General features: G+C 42.3%; 1 protein-coding gene across 2 annotated transcripts; it reads right to left on the reverse strand.

The window, feature by feature from the left end:
- Positions 1-27,544, reverse strand: MTERF4 (mitochondrial transcription termination factor 4). Of its 2 annotated transcripts, XM_075861365.1 has the most exons (5): positions 27,461-27,544; positions 20,635-20,760; positions 19,589-20,365; positions 17,398-17,760; positions 15,844-16,022 (listed from the first exon to the last, which is right to left on the reverse strand). In XM_075861365.1, the coding sequence occupies exons 3-4, from the start codon at positions 20,355-20,357 to the stop codon at positions 17,399-17,401; spliced, it is 1,131 nt and encodes a 376-aa protein (XP_075717480.1). In that variant the 5' UTR covers positions 20,358-20,365; positions 20,635-20,760; positions 27,461-27,544; the 3' UTR covers positions 15,844-16,022; position 17,398. The 2 variants fall into 2 exon arrangements, with proteins under 2 accessions (XP_075717482.1, XP_075717480.1); XM_075861367.1 differs by lacking the exons at positions 15,844-16,022; positions 17,398-17,760; positions 19,589-20,365; positions 20,635-20,760 and adding exons at positions 1-526; positions 1,746-1,930; positions 2,101-2,407 and having other exon boundaries at positions 27,461-27,536.
- Positions 27,545-27,778: the final 234 nt, after the last annotated feature.

Below are 27,778 nucleotides of genomic sequence, written 5' to 3' on the forward strand. Positions count from 1 at the left end.
TAGAAGAATCTGTGGAATTTATTTGTGGAGTTCTTTAAAGGCACAGCATATGAAATATTTAGGTTGAGGACTACAAAAGTCAAAAATAACATCCAGAATTCTATTTTTTGTTGTGACGGTGATTAGGTTTATCTTCATGAACGTTCTCTTTCAAGTCTTCATCTTCAGAGTCCTCTTCACTATCTGAATCTTGCGCATCATCGGACTCATCATTACTTAGCTCATCATCCATGTCCTCAACGTGCTGTTCACCTTCACGCTCCTCTCGCTCCAAAAGTTTACGGAAAGTGTTGAGTTCTTCAGATGAGGAGTGTGCTATATGGGATAAGAAGTCGTCCTCTGAGAACTGGATGACTTCTTTTAGTTTAGGGTTGGAAGGAGGACACACCCTTTTCTTGTCAGGGGGCTGGAACTTGCCAAGACGTTCCAAGAACTGATGACGAACTCTAATCTCGTCAATCGATGTTTGGTAAACTTGAGAAGAAATTATCTCCCCATGCTTCCCGCCCATGCGGAAATATACGTACTATAGGTGGAAACAAAAAGATGCTTGAACAATACATTATCTAGATAGTAACCTAAAGGGTATGTGCACACGTAATGACCAAAAACGTCTGAAAATACAGAGCTGTTTTCAAGGGAAAACGGCCCCTGATTTTCAGACGTTTTTTGAGCAACTCGCGTTTTTCACGTCCGTTTTTGGAGCTGTTTTCATTGGAGTCTATGAGAAAACAGCTCCAAAAACGTCCAAAGAAGTGTCCTGCACTTCTTTTGACGAGGCTGTATTTTTACGGGTCGTCGTTTGACAGCTGTCAAACGACGACGCGTAAATGACAGGTCGTCTGCACAGTACGTCGGCAAACCCATTCAAATGAATGGGCAGATGTTTGCCGACGTATTGTAGCCCTATTTTCAGACGTAAAACGAGGCATAATACGCCTCGTTTACGTCTGAAAATAGGTCGTGTGAACCCAGCCTAAATCTATTTCACATCTATAACGTACTTCATTTTTTTAAACCTAAATGTTTTTCGTGTATATGTGACATTAATGTGTTACACAGCAGGAGTGCACATAGTGGATTTGAGGACCTGCTGTCTCTTATTAAAAATTGCAGCATGTCCGGTCCGTGGCCTTTTTATTCCACCAGGACAAACGCCTTTAACTAAGAGCCTCTGAAAGAGAGAAGTAAGCAGGTACTACTGCACCCACTGTTCTGTGTCACTAATTTCCATTCAGTACAAAAGTAGAGGCCATGCACAATAAGCAAAATCTAGTCCCCTCTTGACCTAATAGGCTCAGAAAAGAACATCTGGCTCTTTTGCAGAAAGGAGTCATCGATAGTCACGTGATCTGCTCACAGCCAAGAGGGGCCTCTATTTTATAGCTGGTAGCTAGGGGTGCAGATCTACAGTTCTGGTCGTATCTCCTTACTTATTTTTTCAAAATATATCTAATAGATGCTCTTAGTTAAAAGGTTATATCAAATGTATGTTAATGGGGATGTGTGGAAGGGTCAGACAACACGCAGGGCTTGTTTGTAGTCTGTAACCATGGAAACACAATGGTCTACTTAGCAGCTGAAGACATAAAATGGTAGGATTTTTTCAACAAGACTATTTGCAGTATGAATGCAGGATTAGACCAAGCAGGGTTTGTTTGTATTGGTTACAAAGATCTACATACTCTTTAAAATGACAGCATATGAAAATTAAACAGGTGCTGCTCTGACGTGTGTCCACTCACCTGAAATACTTCTTCTAAATGGCTGGGGTCTTCAGTCAGTGTTTGAGGAGCAGTGTTTAGGATTTTCAGTACCTGTTGAGATGTGAAGTGACATCGACTTTTGAGACACTGTGTTGCAGCTAGTAGACGGGAGCGTGGCACTGACAGAAGAGCTGGACAACTTGTCAGAGCATTCTGCAGAGACCCTATAGGGTAAGAGGTCGATAAATAAAAGAAAACATTTTTGGGAAAATACTAGTCAAAACGAAGATTTCATGACTTTTAAGAAAAAGAACAGAGGATTTATGTTGAGAGACAACCAATATGCAGTATATACTCCCCCAGCTAACCTGTCTCTTTTGCTGAAACATCTTACCTTCTCCCAAGCCAAGGCCCCTCAGAGTGTCTACTTTGTCCCTCAGCTCCTTGACTGTAGTCCTCAGAAGCTCCGGACTGTCTTGAAGTATTTTCAGTACTGTCTCGTGACTTAATCCAATTAGACATAGCTCCTTGATGTTGGGCATCTTGTGTGGAGGGCATCTCATACTCTGGAGCTTTTCAGCTTGCTCCTCAGAGAAACCAAGGTCAAGAAGTTCCTGTCTTGCATTAGGAATATTGGACACACTCCTCAAACACAGACTGGTCCGACTGAAAGCGATAACGTGTCTGAGACACAGGGACACCTACAGAGGTCAAGAGACAGATGGAAAATCAGATCATGTAGGAAACACCTGGAATACTGCAGATACTCGGAAACCCAGCAGAAAGCTACAAAAGCAGCGTCTGCTCAGTGACGGGTCGTCTAATTTGTAAACGAGACTCTAGCTCGGAGACGGCCATGTGCAAATTTAAAAGCTCGATTTTTTATGGGCCCCTATTGTTCACGTATATATTTAGACCATGTCCAGCCTTGTAGGAGGAATATCACAATACTTACATTGCAAAGTGGATAGATACAGAGCAACACTGTCAAATAACAAGCCGATTCTCTCTCTCACACACACACACATAAATAAATACAAGACAAAGCTGCAACCTTTAAAGGGGTCATCTGGTTTAGAAAACATTCTCAAATACTTTCTTAGGAACTTCTGAAATAATAGAGGGGGATACCCATTTGAGACCTCCATCAATTAGAAGGAGGAAAGAACAGCTAAAGTGTGTTTCTCTCTCTGCATCCATGCCTTACACGGGGGACAGCCATGGATTTCAATGGGCACCATGTAATGCTTTATTTCCTGCAGCTCTGTAGGGGAACTGAACACTTGATTCCAGTTTACTCCACAGATTTAGGTCACCTTTAAACACTTTTTTTTCCTGTGCGCTAACATTTTTGTTTGCATTTTTGGTGGCGTTTTTAGAATTAGTGTCATTTTTTCAATGCATTTTTCCTGCCATTTTTGTCCCATAGAGAAGCCTATAGAAAAAAAATAGACACATGTAGCATAACAAATGTAGCATTATTTAGTATTGTCTGTGCCCATTGAAATAAATGGGCCACCTTGTATTACATAGGCAGGCCAAGTCTGCCACAACAGCATCCATTCTTCAGGTGGCCATACAATGTGTGAGGATCGGCCGACCATCTAATGTATATGGGGGCCTCCCGACTCTCCCCGACGGCAGATGTCGGTAGAGAGAAGAATCAGGCAGGTGGATTTCAACATGCCCGATCCTTTTGTTCTCAGGGGAGATGAGCCACTGCCAGTCGCTTACTCCCCTCTCCCCATTCAGAATGCATGCACGCTAGGCTAAACCTGCATGTGTATGGGGGGGGGGGGGTTCTGAAGTAATAGCTGAAGACTGAATGAGTGTTTTAATGTGCATGGCCAGCCTTATTTAGTAGCTTACACCATATATGCAGTAGTGACATTTAGAGGGGTAATCCGACAGTAAACTTGTCTGCCATGTCAATCAGGTAATGGTCCAAAATACAAAGAAATGGTAGGTAAGGGGAGAGGAGGAAAAGGAGCGTGGTGGGTTAAATGTCGCCTTCAATTATTATATTGATACCGACTGGAATAAGAGCAGAAAGATTATGTTGTGCAATGTCCCCTTTTGTTATTGCCACATTGTATAATATTATTAAATTGTTACAATGTGTAGTTGCGACTTATATCTGATTCAACAAAGTAGAAAGCCTGATAGTTGCTTTCACTACTTTGGTGAGAATAAAAGAGGTAGTGCTGCAAGGATAATTGATATATTGTATCTGTGAGATTTCTTGCATAAGCACTCCGCAAGAGGTTGTATTCAGACTCCGTGAGCAACTGCGTATTGCCTGAATGCGTTTTTTGTCGTTCCAATTGGTTGGTTGGTTATACTATGGTGCAAAACGGACTGCAATTTATGCCGGTAAGCAGTTGGTTTGCTAGTGCGTTTTATTTACAACGCTTTTGATTCAATCCTAGTTAGATATGCACCTTGGTCAGCAACGTGAACAAATAGTATCTATCGTAGTAAACTGCTGATTCATAGTCTATTGTGTATTACATTCAGGCGGCAGTGTACACAGGTAGACAGGCTCTTCTTAAGTTGTGAGCATTACTGATAAATTCAATTATGAGACTTGCTGGTTATTTGCGCCAGCAAGTTATCAGGATATAAGCTGTCAGAGCCACGACCGCTCAGTAGCCTGTGATGATATTACCACCACGTTCGTTCGTTCGTTCCCCCTTTGTGCGGAACGAACTGTCAGCTCGACAACTTGTAATGGTGTTACCACTACCTCCGTTCGTTCCGGGTTTACAAGGGACGAACTGATTGCGGTAAGATTAGATTTTTTAAATTTTCTATTGCTAATCTTGCCCTCTATAGTCGATAATCTTTCCCTATTACCAGGGTCGGTATGGTCCCGACGCGCGTTTCACTGAGCTAAGTCAGCTTCTTCCGGGGGCGGGAGCATTTTGTTTCTGGAGCTACTTAAAGCCCAGGCTTTGATTGACATTGAGTGTAGCCAATCGGCTACCAGGTGATTTCTTACACTGTTTCTATTGTCAAGGAAACTGTAATTGTATCCCCGTCAATAGTTGCAAACCAACCTCATTCTATACAAAATTCACCTCAGCGATGTTTAATGGATTGACTAAATTCTTTAACATTTGTTTGTATGTCCAAATCAATTGGACATGTTATGTTGAATGGTATCTCTTCTTATACTGTATATTATTAAATAAATTTAAAAGTGATATGCTACTGAAGTATTTTATGCTTTACTTATTTTATTATTTGACTTACAAAATCTTTATTTTTTTATTTTGTATATTAATTTTAATTGTTTTTGTAGTATTTTTTAATATTAATTTTATTGTTTTTAAATGTTTTTTAAAAAATTTTTGGTTTTTAGTAATTTTTATATTTACTGTTTTGGGTAATTTCTAACCCTTATAGGTAAAGTACTGTATTACATATACCATTTCTGCTAGTTCTAAGTAAAAACCATGTGTGAGTAAACTACGTCATACATTGGTAAGGGGAATTGTCCCAAAATTGAGTCTACCTTAAATAGCTGTTAGCTAGAATACCGTGTATGTTAATGTAGAGTGGTTTCGTGTGAATAATATCACTGCCACTTATTTGTCAATCCCTTGATTGTTATCTCATTAATATTCCAGAGGTTCCAGCCTCTGCAATTCTTTATTTCCTAAAACATGTATTTCATGTACCCTTGTAGTGGATATTCCTTGAAATTATGGCACTTTATTGCACACAATCTTGCAGGATCTCCTAATTATTTTTGATCTGATTTTATAATGGACTTCTTATAATATACGATTGGCTTATGACTGCATGTTTTAACACATAATGTAGGCTAGTTATTTTGGGAAATTGTAGTTATTGTGGATAGGGTGAATATGGGAGTGTCACTTATTTAAAGAAAGCAGCCAAAATTGAAGGATTCATTTAGTCCATGTGGGCTCACAGAGTTCATGTTAAAAATCCACTTACTCTCTTCTTTTAGCAACAAAGAGTCCACATCCCCACCTCTGATTCCCGTGGTGAGGTGGCAAATGGCCCAGCCTGATAATTCTTTAAGATTGAGATTATGGCTGTGTTTGAAGTGTCTGGCCACTGGTGTGGGTTGAAACTGTTTATTTTGTTTTTTTGTCTCCATTTCCACTTTGTCATAATTTCTTATGCTTCCAATATGTTCCCTTATTCTAGTTTTAAGATCTCTCTTGGTTTTTCCCACATAATGTAGGTTACACGTGCATCTTAGGACATATATCACCCCCTTGGTGGCACAGGTGATATGTTCCCGAATTTTGTGGTGATCTCCTTTTCCATTCTTAAAACCCTGCTTTTTTATGAGGATTTGACAGGCTGTACATAGGCCGCATGGATAGAACCCTGGGTATTTTTGTTGTTTCTTTTTTATGCAATCCCTCGAAAAATGACTTTTTACAATGTGTTGTTCTATGGTGTTGCTTTTTCTGTAACCTGAGGAGATTGTTGTACCGAGATGTTGTTTAAGGTCTTCGTCCAGTAGTAAAATCTGCCAATGTTTTGCCATGATGTTGTGCATTTCTTGCCATTTTTCGTGCAGTGTGGTGATAAACCTCACTGTATTTTCACTTTTCGACTTTGCCTTTGTAACTAGCAATGTGTCCCTGTCTGTCCTAAGTGCAATGTTGTATGCCTGTTTTATCTGGTGTCCAGAGTAATGTCTGTCTTTTAATCTTTTTTTCAAGTCTACTGCTCCCTTCTTGAAATTTTCAAAGGTAGAGCAGTTTCTCCTTAATCTGAGGAATTCCCCTTTGGGGACCCCTCTAATAGTTCTCTTGAGGTGAGCACTGTTTGCATCTAGCAGGCTGTTAGTAGCTGTCTCTTTCCGATACAGGTTCGTGATAATATCACGATTATGATCAGTACCAATTTTAATATCTAGGAATGTGACCTCCTGCCTGCTGTAATTTAGGGTTAATTTCAAATTCAGGTCGTTGGTATTAAGTTCCTTAATGAAGTTTTGTAGTTCGCCCTCTGTGCCCCTCCAGATGAACACGATATCGTCGATATATCTTCGCCATATCGTAATCTTCTCTATGTATATCTGGAGTGGCTCGCCAAAAACAACTTCTTCTTCCCACCATCCAAGGAACAGGTTGGCAAAGGTAGGTGCACAGGTTGTCCCCATCGCCATTCCCTGGATTTGTAGGAAGAAGCGGGAGTCAAACACAAAGTAATTCCTACTTAGAATAAATTTCAATATCTTATTGGCAAAGATCCTCCTGTTGGGGTTATAATCTTGTTCTCTGAAGAGAAATGTGCCGAGGCACAGAGTCCCAATTTCCCAGCCACCAGTCGACTAGTCGATAAGTGTCAGTAAAGGCAGTTAAAATATAACTTTTATTGGGTATCAAACAGACAGACAACACTGAAGAGTTAAAATTATATCAAGAGACGGCCAGTATGTGTCGCAGAAGTCAGTGTGCATGCACCCAGTACAACGCTGGACGCAGTGAGAGAGACTGATTCGGCAGCTGCAGACTGCCGTGCATAGAAACAGTCCCCCACGAGTGGAAGCAATGACTGGACCGTCAGTGATAGATTAAAATGGCGATAACCCCCCCGACATGTTTCGCTGCAGAAGCAGCGTCCTCAGGGGATAACACGGGGCTAATGAGCGCGCGTTTGAAAAACTGCTCCCTATATAGACTCGTGTGTCTGACGTCTGCATGACGTGTAGCGGCAACAACTCTCCTGACGTGTAGCGGCCCTTGCCCCAAATTGTATGTTGGCAAGACCACCCAGCAACTCAGGAGAAGAATCTCTAGACATGTTAGTAGTATTAATATGAAAGAGGACACCTCTATTTCCAGACACGTGAGATCTTTTCATGGGAGCGACTCCAAGGTACTTCAATTTTGGGGCATTACGCAGTTGAAACTTGGACCTAGGGCCGGCAACTTAGATAGGAGGCTACTGCAGGAGGAGGCACGATGGATACATAGGCTCAGTTCTCTGAGTCCCAATGGCCTAAATGAGGGGTTCACCTTCATGGCTTTTCTATAGGAGGTACTGAACCCTCTTCTCCTGTTGTCATAAACTTTTTTGCTAAACACTTTTTTTGCTAAACCCTTTTCGCTGAATTAATCTTTCCTGCTGAACATACTTTCCTTTTGATACTTCTGTCGGTATGACAGGTATGTGATATACTGATCACCACATATGCAGTCTTGATGTATATCTAGTTATACTATATTAATGCTTGATAAGCATGTTTATTACCATTGATGCTGTTATCGATACAACAGACGACTTGCTCTGATCCCTGCTCTCTCCCACTATTTAGTTCTGTCCACTGGACGTGTTTATGTGAATGTATTATTATGCACTTGCGTGTATTGACTCTGCATGTTACGTTGTGTAGGTATATTCATGCTCTCTCTGCGGCTATCATGACGTGTATATTGTATTGAATGCATGTTTATGTGTTACTTGGCATTTGCTGTCACCATTGATTGAGGCTCTCTGCGTTATCAACTTGTTTGGATTTGTGTATTTCGATTGGGCGCCGTTCTGTATTCTTTACTGGCTGCCCTTGTTGTCAATCTCCCCGCACATAGAGCTTTCTGAATGACTATCACCCGTTTTGACTGGTGTGCGCTTGCGCCCAGCTCCCGTGGTGATTGGATGCCTGATCACGGTGTTCTATTGGCCTGTTGCCATGCCACTCTTCTCGACGTGGGGGCTTGTCATTTGCGACTACCTGATTGGCCTTGAGGAGAGTTGTTGCCGCTACACGTCATGCAGACGTCAGACACACGAGTCTATATAGGGAGCAGTTTTTCAAACGCGCGCTCATTAGCCCCGTGTTATCCCCTGAGGACGCTGCTTCTGCAGCGAAACATGTCGGGGGGGCTATCGCCATTTTAATCTATCACTGACGGTCCAGTCATTGCTTCCACTCGTGGGGGACTGTTTCTATGCACGGCAGTCTGCAGCTGCCGAATCAGTCTCTCTCACTGCGTCCAGCGTTGTACTGGGTGCATGCACACTGACTTCTGCGACACATACTGGCCGTCTCTTGATATAATTTTAACTCTTCAGTGTTGTCTGTCTGTTTGATACCTAATAAAAGTTATATTTTAACTGCCTTTACTGACACTTATCGACTAGTCGACTGGTGGCTGGGAAATTGGGACTCTGTGCCTCGGCACATTTCTCTTCATTGTTTAATTATCCCTGCCAGCCACTAGGGGGTCTCCTTTTTGCTTTTTCATAATCTTGTTCTCGTCCCAAAAAGAAGTCCACAGCTTTGCAGCCCAAATCATGTCTGATGTTCGTATAAGACTCTCTACATCCAGGGTTACGAGGATTTCTCCCTCCTCCAAGTTAGCATTGTTTAGCTCTTGGAGTATTTGCATCGTATCCCTGGTGTAGGAGGGTAGTTTGTATACAAAATCTCTTAGTTCTTGATCGAGCCATTGACTGCATCTCTCAGTTAGACATCCTTGGCCAGACACAATTGGGTCTACCCGGTGGATGTTCCGCATTTTTATGAATTTTTGGTAGCATATAGAAGGTTGCCACCTTAGGATGCCCAACTGAGAGAAACTTGGCCTCACTTTCAGAAATGGCCCTTTCTTCTACACCTGACTTAATTAGTCTCTCATATTCCTGTTGAAATTGAATGGTGGGATCCCCCCATAGGGGTTTATAGCAATCTTTATTATTGAGCTGTTTTTTGGCTTCCCTTATGTAAAGATCCTTGGGCCAGATGACCACATTCCCACCCTTGTCCGATTGTTTGAATACCACATCGGTCCAGGTTTTAAATTCTTCAAGAGCCTTATATTCGTCACGTGTGATATTATTTTGTCGTGGATTTTCACTTATTTTCTGAAGATCTTTTGTGACTAATTCCACTAAAATTTTTACTTGTGGACATATGTCCAAAGGGGGCATTTTTTTAGATTTTAATTTTAATCTCGGATTTAGGGTATTGGTTTCCTCTAATTCTGTTGTTGCAATTTCCAAGTTAATTTCTTCACTCAAAATCTCGCCTTCTAATCTTAGTTCTTCTAAGTTCCTCAGAGTTGCACTTTCTTGTGCATTAAGGCTCCTTTTGAAGGGGTCCACTTCCCTATCTCTTTGAGTAAAGATTTTTTTATATATTAATTTCCGACCAAATAGGTGTAAGTCTTTTATAACCTCAAACTTGTTGAGTCTAGGTGTTATGCAAAAGTTATAACCTCTTTTAAGGATATTGGTTTGTGCTTTCGTAAGCACATGTTGTGACAGATTGATTATTTGCATTGTGTTGTATTCACCAGTGTGTATATTTATCTCCTTCTCCTGCCCCTGGGGGACCTCCTCTGTCTCTCTGTTGTCCCCTGTATCCCCAGCGTAATCTGTCCCGTAAAAAAGTTGATTGTTCTTGTTGTGTCTCTGGGTTTGATTGACCCCTGGAGGTACTGCTTTTTGTTCTTTCGGATTCCCCCTCTATTTCTGAAGAGTCTGAAACTTCAGATTCACTATTTTCTTGATTATATCGAGAGAATCCTGGTTTAGTACTCTTTTTGTAATTTTTATCTGCAGCCCTCTGGGATCTATTACCCCAGATGTATACTGAATTGGACTTGTAGTCACGCTGGTCACGTAAGAATTTCCTTCTCTTTTTTTCTTTTATTTTAGCTTCAATTTTGTCAATCTGGACCAGGACTTTGTCAAATTTATCCTCAAATTCTTTATTTTGTTTGTGTGTTTCAAGGGCTTCTATTTTTTCTAGCAGGATGGATTCATCTTCCACCAGAATTGTCATCAGTGTTCTAGAGCAGACTGTCAGAGCTTCCTCCCACCTAGTTTTTAAATTATTTTTTACTGAGTTCGTAGCTTGGGAATAACGGTATTCTCAAACCTCTAGTGATCAGATTTAAAGACAGATATTGCTCTAATGTGGACTTTGTCCACCAGGCTTGAGTCTGTTGTAGCGTTAAGTCCTTAAATTGTTTCAAGAGTGATGAAATGTCTAAATTAGGGTTATCCACTTCATTTGTTAGTACATCCTCTGCTGAGAATAAATTGTGTACTGATGATAGTTGTTTGTTTTGTCGTTCTTTGATTTTATCCACTATATTGTAAGTAGCCATGGATTCACATTTATCACCCTAAGTGGAAGATCAAGAAGTATCCAAGCAGGACACAAGTTGGTTTAGAGATTAGTAGAGGAGACCTCCACTTTTTAATTTTGATATTGAATTAAATTAGGTTTTCCCTCCATGCTCAGGTGTACACCACCTATTGAATTGTAGAAATGGTAGGTAAGGGGAGAGGAGGAAAAGGAGCGTGGTGGGTTAAATGTCGCCTTCAATTATTATATTGATTATTATATTGATACCGACTGGAATAAGAGCAGAAAGATTAAGTGGATTTTTAACATGAACTCTGTGAGCCCACATGGACTAAATGAATCCTTCAATTTTGGCTGCTTTCTTTAAATAAGTGACACTCCCATATTCACCCTATCCACAATAACTACAATTTCCCAAAATAACTAGCCTACATTATGTGTTAAAACATGCAGTCATAAGCCAATCGTATATTATAAGAAGTCCATTATAAAATCAGATCAAAAATAATTAGGAGATCCTGCAAGATTGTGTGCAATAAAGTGCCATAATCTCAAGGAATATCCACTACAAGGGTACATGAAATACATGTTTTAGGAAATAAAGAATTGCAGAGGCTGGAACCTCTGGAATATTAATGAGATAACAATCAAGGGATTGACAAATAAGTGGCAGTGATATTATTCACACGAAACCACTCTACATTAACATACACGGTATTCTAGCTAACAGCTATTTAAGGTAGACTCAATTTTGGGACAATTCCCCTTACCAATGTATGACGTAGTTTACTCACACATGGTTTTTACTTAGAACTAGCAGAAATGGTATATGTAATACAGTACTTTACCTATAAGGGTTAGAAATTACCCAAAACAGTAAATATAAAAATTACTAAAAACCAAAAATTTTTTAAAAAACATTTAAAAACAATAAAATTAATATTAAAAAATACTACAAAAACAATTAAAATTAATATACAAAATAAAAAAATAAAGATTTTGTAAGTCAAATAATAAAATAAGTAAAGCATAAAATACTTCAGTAGCATATCACTTTTAAATTTATTTAATAATATACAGTATAAGAAGAGATACCATTCAACATAACATGTCCAATTGATTTGGACATACAAACAAATGTTAAAGAATTTAGTCAATCCATTAAACATCGCTGAGGTGAATTTTGTATAGAATGAGGTTGGTTTGCAACTATTGACGGGGATACAATTACAGTTTCCTTGACAATAGAAACAGTGTAAGAAATCACCTGGTAGCCGATTGGCTACACTCAATGTCAATCAAAGCCTGGGCTTTAAGTAGCTCCAGAAACAAAATGCTCCCGCCCCCGGAAGAAGCTGACTTAGCTCAGTGAAACGCGCGTCGGGACCATACCGACCCTGGTAATAGGGAAAGATTATCGACTATAGAGGGCAAGATTAGCAATAGAAAATTTAAAAAATCTAATCTTACCGCAATCAGTTCGTCCCTTGCAAACCCGGAACGAACGGAGGTAGTGGTAACACCATTACAAGTTGTCGAGCTGACAGTTCGTTCCGCACAAAGGGGGAACGAACGAACGTGGTGGTAATATCATCACAGGCTACTGAGCTGTCGTGGCTCTGACAGCTTATATCCTGATAACTTGCTGGCGCAAATAACCAGCAAGTCTCATAATTGAATTTATCAGTAATGCTCACAACTTAAGAAGAGCCTGTCTACCTGTGTACACTGCCGCCTGAATGTAATACACAATAGACTATGAATCAGCAGTTTACTACGATAGATACTATTTGTTCACGTTGCTGACCAAGGTGCATATCTAACTAGGATTGAATCAAAAGCGTTGTAAATAAAACGCACTAGCAAACCAACTGCTTACCGGCATAAATTGCAGTCCGTTTTGCACCATAGTATAACCAACCAACCAATTGGAACGACAAAAAACGCATTCAGGCAATACGCAGTTGCTCACGGAGTCTGAATACAACCTCTTGCGGAGTGCTTATGCAAGAAATCTCACAGATACAATATATCAATTATCCTTGCAGCACTACCTCTTTTATTCTCACCAAAGTAGTGAAAGCAACTATCAGGCTTTCTACTTTGTTGAATCAGATATAAGTCGCAACTACACATTGTAACAATTTAATAATATTATACAATGTGGCAATAACAAAAGGGGACATTGCACAACATAATCTTTCTGCTCTTATTCCAGTCGGTATCAATATAATAATTGAAGGCGACATTTAACCCACCACGCTCCTTTTCCTCCTCTCCCCTTACCTACCATTTCTACAATTCAATAGGTGGTGTACACCTGAGCATGGAGGGAAAACCTAATTTAATTCAATATCAAAATTAAAAAGTGGAGGTCTCCTCTACTAATCTCCAAAATACAAAGCCCTAGTAATATAAACTTTTTTTTTCAGTCTTTCTTTAGTAATATAAAAAAAAATAATTATCAATATTAGGGTATGTTCACACGAGGTCATTACGTCCGTAATGGACGGACGTAATTCGGCCGCAAGTACCGGACCAAACACAGTGCAGGGAGCCGGGCTCCTAGCATCATAGTTATGTACGATGCTAGGAGTCCCTGCCTCGCTGCAGGACAACTGTCCCGTACTGTAATCATGTTTTCAGTACGGGACAGTTGTCCTGCAGCGAGGAAAGGACTCCTAGCGTCGTACATAACTATGATGCTAGGAGCCCGGCTCCCTGCACTGTGTTCGGTCCGGTACTTGCGGCCGAAATACGTCCGCCAATTACGGACGTATCGACCTCGTGTGAACATACCCTTAGAAAAAACAACATTTTATTACCATTTTCTTTCCCCTTTTAGTTTTAACCCCTTGTACAAACCCACCCCACCACCGCTTGGAAGAGGGAGAAAGGCAATAAACAAAAAGGAGACTTAACCCCTTAAGGACACGGCCAATTTTAGCCTTGAGGACAGAGCAATTTTTTTTACATTTCCCTCTTTGCATCCCGACGCCCATAACGCTTTTATTTTTTGTACGACATAGTTGTATGAGACTTTGTTTTTTGCGGGACGAGTTGTACTTTATGTAGGTACCATTTTTTGGTACAAATACATTATCGTTTAATTTCTATAAATTTTTAATTAGATTAAAATGCAGAAAAAAAGCAGTTGCGCAGCAGTTTTAATATTTTTTTTTTTACACCATACACCGATCATCATAAATAATGGTATACATTTGTTGTACACGTTGTTACGGTCGTGGCGATACCAAATATGTCCATATTATTTCATGTTTTGGGACTTATATTTTAAAAAGTTTATTTATTATAAAAAATGTGTATTTCTGTGTATTTTATTTACTTTTTATTTATTTATTTACCATTATTTTTTTTTTACATTCATTTAACTTTTTTTGTTAATCCCATAAAGGGATTTATCATTTTGATTTTTATTTTGTAACTGTAATGTACTGGCATAGATCTATATGCCAGTACATTAGCCTGTTACTGATCGTACACAGGCAGTTGTTAGGGCATACCTCAGTATGCCCTAACAACAGGAAATATGTTCAGACAGCCCTGGGGTCCTTCACTGGACCCTGGGCTGTCTGGCCATACGAGTTGTGGGCTTTGATCGCGTCACAGTTATTTTCTGTGACGCGATCAATGTGCAGTCCCCTCTCTTTGAACGCCGCGATCAGCTGTCATCGCGGCGTTCAAAGGGTTAACAGCGGAGAGAAGATGTTTCTCTCCTCTCCGCTGTCAGAGCGGGGCCGTGGCTGTATATTACAGCCGTTGCCCCGCTCTCGATCGCACACACAGAGACGGCAGGGACGGCTGTCACACAGGACGAGTATGCTCGTCCTAATGCGCGAAGTGCTCGCCGCTCAGGACGAGCATACTCGTCCTGTGTCGGCAACCAGTTAATTGTAAGTTGACCATCTCTCCAGAAACACTTTAAAAGAAGTAACTTTACATGGGTACAAGTAACTAAAAAGAAATGTTTCCTCTCTGTCATAGTTTCCGGCAGCCTGCAATGTGCCAGTGGGATGACTGCAGACTGTTATGACGGCTTCCAAAACAGTGCGGACAATATGGGAATCCCTCTAGTTACTATGGTTCATTTGTGGTGAAACGTCATAAACAATTATACTGTTTCTAATGTATGTTTCAGCGGATAGAGTGAGACGTAGCGTGATGTGCAATGGTCTCTAGAAATACTAATACAATTACTAGATTAAAGGCAATATGAAAATTGTTTACCAGCCGGGATGGCATCCATATACACTTATGCTTGGCATATTTGGATGAATTATCAACATTTCCATTTGGAGTCTTGTCAAGATATAAACATTTTTATTAAAATCATTTTTGTTTTCGCTTCAAACATTGTGGTCGCTTGGACACGGCCAAAAACAGATTCTACGATGAGATCAATCCAAATAGACGGTCAGCTTATTACTGCAATATGAGCCGAACAATAGTGGGCTGAAAATAAATTCATCCAATGAGGATAGCTCACAAGATATTAGATGCCATGATTGTATTAATACCACAGGCGACGCCAACATTAGAAGGTTCTTTAAAAAGGAGCATAATCCGAACCCTGGGTACTCCGTAAAGAGCATCAGGATATCCCCAGTAAATATACGTCCTCCCGTTTCTTCCTTTTGGCTGCAATTTTGGTTTCTGTCCTATCAGGCCATTCTTTTATAAGAATCTATGTCAGAATCAAACCTTGATATTTTGGGTGAATGCCACAGATTATCTTTGCCATGATAGGTCGCCTGCTCCAATATTGCTGCAAGGGATATATCATAACATTAGGCCTTATTCACACAAATGTGCTTCTCGTCCGCCTGCTGTCCATTTTACCTAAGGACAGCACACTAACTTCAATAGGCCTATTTACGTGTCCGTGTTTTTTCACGGAGTGTGTGTCCATTCCAAGAAACTCACTGAATGTCCTATTCTGCTTCGTTTATGCGGATTTTAGGTAAAAATACAAAACCATTTACGAAGCTGTGAATGGATTTGTTTTGCAAAGAGACAAGATAACGATTCTAGAAAAAGAAAATATTTATTAATACAAACATTGTAGTAAGTGCAGCCAAGAACCAGAAGTAACAACACAATGTGACAAAGTAGTACAAAAGAAATGAGATGTTACAGGCGGAGACCATGCATGCTATAGGCGGCGTCAGCCTCGGAGGTCTCTACAGTATTCTCATCCGTTTATTCTACAACATAAGATAAAAAAACAAAAAACAGTCAGACAACATCTACATCACAAAATTGTATAACGGCATCAACAGGACCTGACAGGTGCCAGATTATCAGACATACTGAAACAGAATAGAAGACTCACTTGTCATGGTCAGGAAACGTATTAAAAAAACACTGTAGCAGATTTTATATTCTGGAGAATTGGCTTTGTCTAGTGACATTCCACATAATATTGCAGTTCTGTGCTGGAAAACAGTCCTAGATTATTGGATTTTCTGGATTATCGGATCATGGAAGGATCTGTACATTTCAGTTTACAATCTTAAATTGATCTCCGCATATATGATGAAAAAAAGCGGGAAACATATTATTCTCTGGCAACAACGGACTGGCAAAGGCTGTGCCATGTGAGGGATTGGCAGTCACATTGATTTCTACCAGTTTGCTCCCACCAAGGGCAATGCAATGAGTAGGGACCTTAGTTACAAGGTTCGGATAGCTCTAGGTAATAGTGTGGGTGCATGAGTAGGGGCCCAACCCGATCCAGTAAAGAAACGAAGTACTATGCACACCAATATGGAGTTATTTATCCAAGTAATTTATTTATTTGTAGCCAGTGACAGTGCGTGTGACGTTTCGGTCAAAACATTGACCTTCCTCAGGCACTTTAGTCAATGCTGGTCCGGCGTGGCTGGCGCTGTAAGATTGGCAGGTAACCGCTGTGCTGTGCCTCACACAGCGGTTACCCGCCAATCTTACAGCGCCAGCCACGCAGGACCAGCATTGACTAAAGTGCCTGAGGAAGGTCAATGTTTTGACCGAAACGTCGCACGCACTGTCACTGGCTACAAATAAATTAATTCATTACTTGGATGAGTAGGGACCTTTTACACTGCAGAACCCAGGGACCAATGCAGCGGAAGAAACCCTACTGGTCCGCACTGCAGTTTGGAGGTTATGGTCATAGTCCAAACACTCAACATTTTTGAGTACATCTTGTGTGAAAGACTTAAGATCCACTTTAAAATATCCCCTTGCTACATAGTGATCCCCATGGGGACAGGTTTGTTTAGAGAAAAGAAGAAAATGGAGAGCTTCATGTACAACATCACGCCAATAGAGCCATGAGCTGTGTCTGGTATTACAGTATTCTCTTAAATGGGGATGAGCTGAAATACCACATACAGCCCATTGTCAGATGTGTCGCGGCTCCTGGAAAAAGCAAAGCCTTTTTTTCTAATCTTGGACAAGATTTCCTGAACTTCACACTATAGTCAGGGTCTGTGAATAAACATTTTACAGATACGTGTTGGTTTTCAGCTTACAGGGACATAACCCATCACCCATACAAACGGCTTCACGGGAAGAGTAACTCCTGACGCGTCTTACTTCAGAAGTATTCCGCCACCACTTTATCTCTCTGCGCAGTGCCCTCCATTGTGTCATCCTCGGTCGATTCATCTTTGATTGAAGGTCTAAGATCCAGTGCAAGGTCAACCTCAATATTTTTTACCACTGCGATATTGTGTATTATACAGCATACAAGAATGATTTTACTGACTTTCTCAGGATTATATAGGAGAACCCCATTGGGATTGTCCAAACAGCGGAAGCGGCTTTTCAGTACATCAATAGTCCGCTCCACCACAGAATAAGATGCGTTGTGTGACAAGTTGTAACGAACTTCTGACTCAGTAACCGGGTTCTCAAAAGGTGTTAGAAGCCAAGGTTTAACGCCGTACCCGGCATCCCCTGGAAGACAGGTTATATAATAGAATAATGTCAAACTCTTCCCAACAGCAGAGGACAAAATGAAAAGTTACATGCCGAACAGGAAAATGGCAAATAAACAGCAACCTATACATCCATGAACAAAATATTGCCATGCTTCAACATATTAAAGAGGTATTCTACCATTGTGAAAAATATTACGTTGTACAGGTTTTTAGCCACTGGACATAAACACGCATGTTCCCACTCATCGACAGCAGGTCGGGATTTTGAAAAATAAAAAACGGTAACACACAGGGGCACATTGATCAAATAAAATGCTCTAGAAAAGTGGCGTAAAGTGCGTTAGAAAAACGGTGGCAGTAGCATGCACATTTATGAAAGACTTCCAAGGGCCATCTCCGGCAGCCCTATAGAAAGTGAATGGAGCGGTGGCCGAGCATGTGCAGTACGGCTCCATTCATATGGGGCACATAGGGATGGCCAGGTAAGACTGCTTTTGGGATAGTTGGGGGTCTCAGCGGTTGGACCCCCACCGCTCAACTATTTATAAATATGGATTATGGGAAAACCCCTTTAAGAATGCCTGGTATGTTGTGGGTTGTGCTAAATAAATGTCGCTTTAATAAAATTTATCACAATTGGTCCAATTTTTCCTTTATAAAAAATAATTGATAAACGGGCCCAACAGGGAATCATGCAAATAAAAGGTTGCCCATGGCAACCAATCACATCCCAGCTTTATTTTCCAAAAGCAGGGTAGCAAATGAAAGCTGTGATCTGATTGGTTGCTGTGCACAGTTTTCATGCACACACAACGTATATATTACAAAGCTGCTTGACTTTCCAGTAACGGGCTGGATCTGCGGTGTGGAAGGTGCACGCACGACATCTGGATCCTTTACGTCTGGAGGAGAAGGTTCACCTGTCCTAAGCTCTGTTTATGAGGAACCATTTCTGATGGACATTTTTCATCATGGCTGCCTAGCAACAGATCACCTGAGATCCATGCGCTAGTCATTACAAGACCATGTTCACATGGGTTGGATTTGCTGTTAATGTTCCATGCAGATTCTGCATCGAAAATCCACAGCAAACTACGGAGCTTTGCAAGTAAATGCTCTATTTTGCAGCAAAAAGACTCCAATGAATAGGTTTCTTTTTCCACAGAAAATCCAAACCGAGTGAAAATAGCCTAATTGTCGAAACGAGCAGCGTCCCCATTTACCGATACCACTGCCAACAGCCACCTTTATTAGGTAAGCACAACCAATTAAAAATGGAGTCTGTCAGCAGGTTTGACCTTCACTAAAGATGTTAAAGCAGTTCAAACATCCCCATGTTTGCTGTGATAATGTAACCATACCTGAGAAAACGCTTTCTTCATGCGCACGTCGTATGCTGATGAAGTCTCAAGAGTCCGGACGCCCTTCAATCTTCAGTGCAGTGCCCTGGGTTATCGGTGGCAACCGCTCTCCACCACTCTCGATTGACATCTCCTGCATAATTTGACGTCTTTTCCAGGAGACGTCAATCAGGAGGGGGAGAAGTTGCCACCGATGACCCAGGTCACTGCACCGAAGATTGAACGGCTGACGGACCCTTTAGGCTTCATCGGTATACGACGTGCACATGAATAAAACTTAATTCAGACCTATTTAGCGTTGTTAACACCATATGGGGTCAAGCCTTCTGACAGACTGCATTAAAGATCTACAAGAGAAGGGAACCCCTCACCTGGACTCATTGTCCGACATGTTGGGAATGTCTTGTCGCTTTGTTATCAAACATGACATATACTCTGTGGTTAGATTACGTTACTGTTTAAGCACAGGCCCATAATACTTACCCAACAGCCACCCACTATATTCTCCTTTCTCAAATCTATCATGAATTCCAGACTGTCTCAGGACTGAAGAGTCATGTGTGGATCCAGGAAGCTGTGAGACCACGTCCAAGATCCTCATGTCCGTGTCACATATAATCTGCACATTGATGGAGTGATAGTGCTTCGTGTTGCGATACATCTGCTCCATCTCTGATGGTGGAGATATGGCTATATGTGTACAACCCACTGCACCCAAGACATCTGGAAAACCATCGATGCTCTGGAATCCTTGCTTTATGAGTTGTAAGCCGGCAGCGTCGCCGGGGAACTTTATGAACTGGTCAGCGAGTTTGAGAATAGCGGATATCACCTCGGAAAGAGCGCGGCTGAAAGTGCTTTGGGTTATGCCTCCAGCTTCAGCCACAGTACTCTGTAAGGACCCGCTGGTGAAATAATGAAGGGCACAGAGTAATTTCACAATCCCTGGCACAGCATTACTTCTCTTTGTAGTGGAGATCAAGTCTTTCTTGATGAGTTCATATAAAGACATTATAGCATCTGAATTAAGGCGGTAACGTTCTTTAATGTCATGTTCATCAATTTCAGATAGATTAATTCTTACAGGGAATATTCTCCTCCGTCGTCGCCGTCTTAAGAACTGTCTTCTATTAATATTATTATTGCTCTGTCTGTACGGACGTGGCGGGGGCTCATAGCGAACTTCTTCATTTAATTGTTCACGTCGGGCTCTCAATCTTCTCAGAATCAAATATGGCACCGTCAAGAACATGGTGGATACTGTCAAGGGTGGAGAAGAAAAAGAATAACATGAACCCCAAGCAAAATAGTTCTTCAGTAGTGCAGCTTACACAGTATAAATTTCATGTAAGTACAGGGAATACACAGAGTACTGTATTCCCTGGACAGGTCGGCTTAGAACATATCCCCCCATCGATGCCCTATAGTACTGGAACGTGCCGTATCGAACAGCTCCTTCAACAGTGGTTTAAAGTTTCAGTTCATCATTTTACATGAGACGTTTTACATAAAAAGAGAAAAATACTTACTTTTTATGTGATAAGATTCCTAATAGCAGTGAAGAGCGAGCAATAAATTGGAGTATCTTGAATAAAGATGGTGGATCCAGATGGCGTCCTTCATGCAGAAGAGCAGCCGCAGAGATGCTTGATATTCTAAGGAAAGAGAGACACTTCCGGGAGTAACACCCTGGTGCGAATCAATATGTAATAAAGACGCAATGTCGCAACTTCTGCGAATTTAAAAATGTAAGTACAACTTTATATTTTATTTATGGATTTGTTTATTTTAAGTGAGTGATCAAAAGATTGTACACCCACGAAAAGAGGGAAAAATAGAAGGTGCACATGTCATTTTCCGGTTACACCAGTATGTTCTAGTTTATACGGCACAGTATGACATAAAACATATACCTTCCCAAATAAAATTCCTTTAATCTGGCATCTGCAAGCATAAGACGCATCCAGCATAGAGTTGCCTAAGGTAACAAAACCGGACAAGACGACTGTGTGGAAGTAACCAGCTAGAAGAGCCGTGTAATATCCAGTTATTGTGGGACGTTATAACCAACGTCCGAGAGGTAAAGTCTTAATAAAGCTCTTATTATCATCCATAAATGTAATAAAACAAAAATATATTCAAATGTATTGATCCAGAATTAAAAAGAGGTTTTCCCATCACAAACTTTTTTTGATTGAAGAGGCCATAAACGTATGATTGTGGGGGTCTAGCCACTGGGACTCCCACCAACTGTTACAAAATAGGTGCCGTGGTGCTGTTTTGGGTGCCATGCTCCTTCAGCAACGCTTTTTAAAATGGTCAGAAAGTGATGACGTGCGGAGCCTGTATCTAACACCCTTTCTAAGGCAGAAAGGCTCGATAGCACCTCCCTGGCACATGCCACACAGATCCTACAAACACCTCCTTCCCTTTAGTAGAGGATAAAGAGCTCTGTCTGGAGACAAATGCTCTTTCACCCACCTATTGCATTTAGAAATTCAACTGGTCCCCTACAGTAGGGAGTAACCTGGCAGTAGGGCTGGGCGATCAAATTAATTCGATTAATTCACCCTCAAGGACTCTCATAATTCTGTTTTTTGCTAAATAATTAGAAAAAAGAGACACGGCGCCACAAGAAAACCAAATCAGAATCTAATAAGATAAAGGAACGTGGTGGATGCGACGATTACGCTCACCTCGGATGGTGGACACCATAGGTGTCAATAGGGCATGGAAAGCTGCAGCCAGGTCCACAGCACAGCCAAACAGAGTTTGCTGTCGATTGTAGAGTGATTAAAAATGAGGAAAAATGGACCAACGGCGCGATTGGCCTGAGGAAGACGCCGGTTCGGTGTCGAAACGCGTAGCCCTATTGACAATAAAGTCCTTATATCTACTCTTACCCACTGAGATGGTCGTCTAAATTCTGTTTTTAAACAGAATCGTTGAATAGATTCTTTAGTGGCACCGCCGCCGCGCTGCAGGAGGAAGCTCTGCCCTGCCGCCTCGTCACTGCCTGGTGTGCTGTCTCTGCTTTCCCACGGAACTGCTGTGCTGTACTGAACCAAACGATACAATACAGAACAGAAGTTCCGCGGGGAAGCAGGGACCCCTCGTATATAGCGATACCACCCGGCGGTAGATAACACCTCCCCTGCAGATCAAACCACCACAACCCCCCTTGCCGATCGCACCACCACCCCACTTGCAGATCGCACCACCACCCCCCCTTGTATATCGCATCCCACTAGGAGCTGAATCCCCGGCCAAAGTGCCGGCAACCTCTGTCCGGGGATTCAGCTCCTAGTGGCAGCTGCAGTGGCGATATCTACAAGGAAGAGGGGGGGATGTGCGATCTACAAGGGAGTGGAGGTTGTGCTGCGATCTACAAGGGTGGTGGGGGTGAGACCCACATCTGTGGTTGCCATCTACAAACGAGGAGGGGTGCTGCAATCTACATGGGGTGGGGGGTGCTATCTGCAAGGGTGTGGGGCACTATGGCACTATATTAAGGGGTGGCACTATCACTATATGTGGACATTGCGGCACTATCTACATGGGCACTGCTGTTTTCAGGGGATTAATACAACAATTCCTGACAAATGAGATCCATCCTTTTTTTTTTTTTATGAAAAACAGACAGACGGACTGACATTTGATCAGTTTTTAAATGACCATTCTTTTTTCTTTTACCATCGTGTGACTAGCCGAAATGTTTATGATGCCAGGAGTCCCGTTTACATGTACCGTGATCGGGCTGGGAAATCCGGCAGAGACACGGACCGTTTTTCACGGTCCAATCACGGTCATTTATTTAAAACACCATCGTGGGACTGGTACTACATAGTGTCACACCTCAGACACTATAATGTGATCTCCCCCCAGAGTGCCCGCTCGGCGCTATCTGCCAGGCCCTGCTGCAAATTACACTGCTCTCCCCTGCAATGTCGGAGACCGTTTGAGGTGGTGACGGGCAGAGAGGGATGTTAGTGCACGCAGCACATCATTGATTATAGATTCTGTTAACCTGTTCCATGCCAGGGAACACAGAAGTTATAATAATCAATTAGATAGTCATTTTTCCAATTGTATTTCTGATAAAAAGGTATTTGCAGGGGTTAAAAGTTGTGAAGTTACGTACAATTATTATAGCAATATATGTTCAGTTATTTATATAAAGGAAATAATTTATTAAATTATCTCTTGGTATTACTGTTAAATAAACGGGGAAAAACGAAGAATAAAATCGAGATTCAAATCGAAAATCGCCCAAAGGGTTGAAAAAAATCTAGATTTAATTTTTTGCCAAAATCGCCCAGCCCTACCTGGTAGCATAATTACTTGACGTCTAGACTCAGCTTTGAGGGGAGAAACTCCTCTGTGGGACGGGAAATAGCCAATTCCATGGCACAAGCTTATCATCATCTAAAGGGGACGGGAAGTGACCTGAACGATCTCCCAGTGACAACTCCAGATCACACAGGGGTATGGAGATCTTATGTGGTCACCGGATACAACCATCCAGGCAAATTCCAGCAGATACCTTGCTATGCAAAAAGCCAGAAGAAACAGCACAGGTATAAGTCATCATGTAAGGCCTCATGCACACGACCGTATTTTTTCCCACCCGTAAATACTGGCGTAAATACGGGTCCGGTGTCACACGTATTCCACCCGTTTTGCACCAGTATTTACGAACCCGTGCCCGTAAATATGGGTCCGGTGTCACCCGTATTTACGGGCACGTTTTTGGCGGCAAAATAGCACTGCACTAATCGGCAGCCCCTTCTCTCTATCAGTGCAGGATAGAGAGAAGGGACAGCCCTTTCTGTAATAAAAGTTAAAGAAATTCATACTTACCCGGCCGTTGTCTTGGTGACGCGTCCCTCTCTTCACATCCAGCCCGACCTCCCTGGATGACGCGGCAGTCCATGTGACCGCTGCAGCCTGTGATTGACCTGTGATTGGCTGCAGCGGTCACATGGCCTGAAACGTCATCCAGGACGTCGGGCCGGATGTCGAGAGGGACGCGTCACCAAGGCAACGGGCGGGAGACCGGACTGGAGGAAGCAGGAAGTTCTCGGTAAGTATGAACGTCTTTTATTTTTATTTTTTACAGGTTTATACTGATCGGTAGTCACTGTCCAGGGTGCTGAAAGAGTTACTGCCGATCAGTTAACTCTTTCAGCTCCCTGGACAGTGACTATTTACTGACGTCGCCTAGCAACGCTCCCGTAATGACGGGTGCACACATGTAGCCACCCGTCATTACGAGAGCTCCATAGACTTCTATGGACTGTCCGTGCCGTTATTACGGCCTGAAATAGGACATGTTCTATCTTTTTCAACGGCACGGGCACCTTCCCGTGAGAAAACGGGAAGGCACCCGTCGCCAATAGAAGTCTATGAGCCCCGTTATTACGGGTCGTAATTACGACCCGTAATAACAGGAGTTTTTACGGTCGTGTGCATGAGGCCTAAGAATCATATGGTAAACTGGAGTTACCCTTTAAATAGATATTTGCTCCATGTGCAAAAACAACCTTAGATCAAGTACGTTTGTACCTTCTGGTGGTGGCAGGGACCTCTGCACAAAGATCAAACTATGCAGCAGCTGAACGTTACAAAACTATACAGCAGCGGTATAATCCCTACTCTAAACACAGACCCACTGACGCTGTGCCACGTCGTGGACCATAGAGCAGGACTGAATCACACGCTGGGTCAATATCATCAGTGCCTATCACTTGTTTAAAATGGGTATTTTTTCTGCAATTTTATGAGATGATGAGCGGCATTTCAGATTCAACTTGAGCTGGAAAAGAAGCCGGAGACAGACCAGTTCTAGGAGCAGCAATTACATTTGCCGATTTTGCCACCAATAATGATTTTTAGGTAGCACAAACTATGAAGATAAACTGTGGTTTTAGGCCTTGTTCACATAGTGCAGATTTGCAGCAGATTTTGCATTTTTCAAGCCAAAACGAGAAACGGCACCTAATCAGAAGAAATATATATAAAGGAAGGCTCTCCTGGACCCAATCCTGGTTTGGACTCAAAAATTGCATGAAAAATATGCAGCAAATCTGAACAACGACTTGTGTTTTATTATTGATCTTCTCCTTCATTCACACTGGACAATTATCGTTAAAATATCTTGGAAATTAAGAATTTGTGACAACATTTGGCCAGTGTAATCTATGCTTCAGTCCCCAAGGTATTATTCACATGGGAGTATAACGGCGGGCACGTGAATTCTCTCGATTTAACACCAAATGGGAGACAGACAGCGGAGGGCAGGACCCCTGACCGGATCTTCAATCCTACATCACGCATTATAGAGGTCTATTATTATAATCAAAATATAAACTCCAAAAGCAGTTCTGTTAAGGGCTGGAAAATGTCTAGAGCACCAACATCCCCCCATAATTTACCATATAGGCAGCTCCATAAATACATAAACCATACAGAAAGAACCAGAGCATATAGCCTCAAGTACCCAAGTACTTCAGGAAGCACTCACGGCGAAACGCGCGTTGGGGTCTTTGTGGTGGAGCAAACATTGGTTCATATAACTCCTTTTGCTGTTACGGGTAAGGCTGTTTTGAGCTATATCTGCGTGCACTGACACTTTCTCCCGTTCCCCTTCCTATTTGTCAATAATGTTTACAGGGATTGGAGTTAATCAGTATGAGACCCCTCTGGGTCTGAAATAAAATCTTGCAGCTTTCTAGTACAGTCCTTATATATATATTTTTTACATGTCATCCATCAAATTGTTTTGCTCCATAAAACTTTACTAGAGTTGTGTCTTTATATGTTTTTTAATACATTGTTATATTTGTGTAATAAAATTGACATATTTTTGTATACTTTTGGCTATATGCTCTGGTTCTTTCTGTATGGTCTATTATTATGCGTAACTATTAAATGTAATTTACAAACAAAAATAATGGTTGTTTTCTAGATGTATATTTTTTAAATCTTCTCATGTATTCTATTTCCTGTGCCTTTAATGGGTTATTCCCATCTTAGACATGTATGGGAGAGCTGTGACTGCTGGTGTAATGGTGCATTGGGGCACCGTTATGGAGGCACCGTGACTGCTGGTGTAACACTGGTATGGGGGCGCTGTGACCGATGGTGTAATGTATGGTGGGGCACTGACTGGAACTAGTATAATGGCAATGTGACTGCTGGTGTAAAGCTGTAGTGGGGCACTAGCTGGCACTGGTGTGGGGGGCGAAGTGACTGCTGGTGTAAAGCTGTAGTGGGGCACTAGCTGGCACTGGTGTGGCGGGGCGCAGTGACTGCTGGTGTAATGCTGTAGTGGGGCACTAGCTGGCACTGGTGTGGGGGGCGAAGTGACTGCTGGTGTAAAGCTGTAGTGGGGCACTAGCTGGCACTGATATGGGGGGGCGCAGTGACTGCTGGTGTAAAGCTGTAGTGGGGCACTAGCTGGCACTGGTATGGGGGGCGCAGTGACTGCTGGTGTAAAGCTGTAGTGGGGCACTAGCTGGCACTGATATGGGGGGGCGCAGTGACTGCTGGTGTAAAGCTGTAGTGGGGCACTAGCTGGCACTGGTATGGGGGGCGCAGTGACTTCTGGTGTAAAGCTGTAGTGGGGCACTAGCTGGCACTGGTATGGGGGGGGCGCAGTGACTGCTTGTGTAAAGCTGTAGTGGGGCACTAGCTGGCACTGGTATGGGGGGGGCGCGCAGTGACTGCTGGTGTAAAGCTGTAGTGGGGCACTAGCTGGCACTGGTATGGGGGGGGGGCGCAGTGACTGCTGGTGTAAAGCTGTAGTGGGGCACTAGCTGGCACTGGTATGGGGGGGGCGCAGTGACTGCTGGTGTAAAGCTGTAGTGGGGCACTAGCTGGCACTGGTATGGGGGGGGCGCAGTGACTGCTGGTGTAAAGCTGTAGTGGGGCACTAGCTGGCACTGGTATGGGGGGGCGCAGTGACTGCTGGTGTAAAGTATGGGAGCGCGGTGTTATGCTCTAAACCATGGAATACATTCCCATGGCGTTCCCTATAGCATTTCTGAGCCACCCTCTTTTTTTATCAATATGAAGTAAAAGTCACGTTTTATTGAGCAGTTGTTTTTTTTTTGATCAGTCAGTTTTTTCTGTGACTTTACCTAAACCACGGGAGGTAAGACATTGTATAAGAAAACTCTAATTGTCCATCACTTGTCTCCTCTAAAGCTATGACAATGACACCAGAGTGTGACCTGCACAGGAGGAGAGCGGTCATGTGGCGCTCATCCCAACAACCAGCCCCATGTCCACGATCAGTACATCACAGTCCGCCCAGTGAGGAACTACAAGTCCCAGCAAATAACTACAACTCACCATTGTCCGCGCTACCTCCTCCTGTAGTTCTCGATCTTCCACACTTCTCACAGCACAAGATGCTAAAGGACCTTTGATGATGTCATGATCATGTGGTCGGTCACATGCCTGGGAGGGAGGAGTCATAGTGCTAGAGAAATATCAGAAGCAGAGGAGGGTTTTACACATAGTGATCCTCAGGAGAAACTTCATACTGCCGTGTGCAGGGATGGAGAAGTATGTGATACTACAGTGTGCGGGGATGGAGAAGTATGTGATACTACAGTGTGCGGGGATGGAGAGGAACGTGATACTACAGTGTGCGGGGATGGAGAGGAA

Source organism: Rhinoderma darwinii, chromosome 4 (assembly GCF_050947455.1).
Source record: "Rhinoderma darwinii isolate aRhiDar2 chromosome 4, aRhiDar2.hap1, whole genome shotgun sequence".
Classification (NCBI taxonomy): domain Eukaryota; kingdom Metazoa; phylum Chordata; class Amphibia; order Anura; family Rhinodermatidae; genus Rhinoderma; species Rhinoderma darwinii.

Bases quoted from the DNA above. Each gene is read 5' to 3' on its own strand.
- MTERF4 (XM_075861365.1), bottom strand. From the start codon at position 20,357: ATGTTCTTGACGGTGCCATATTTGATTCTGAGAAGATTGAGAGCCCGA. The intron at 17,761-19,588 runs GTAAGTATTATG...CCTGTCTTCCAG, and splicing joins ATATAGTGGGTGGCTGTTGG to GGGATGCCGGGTACGGCGTT.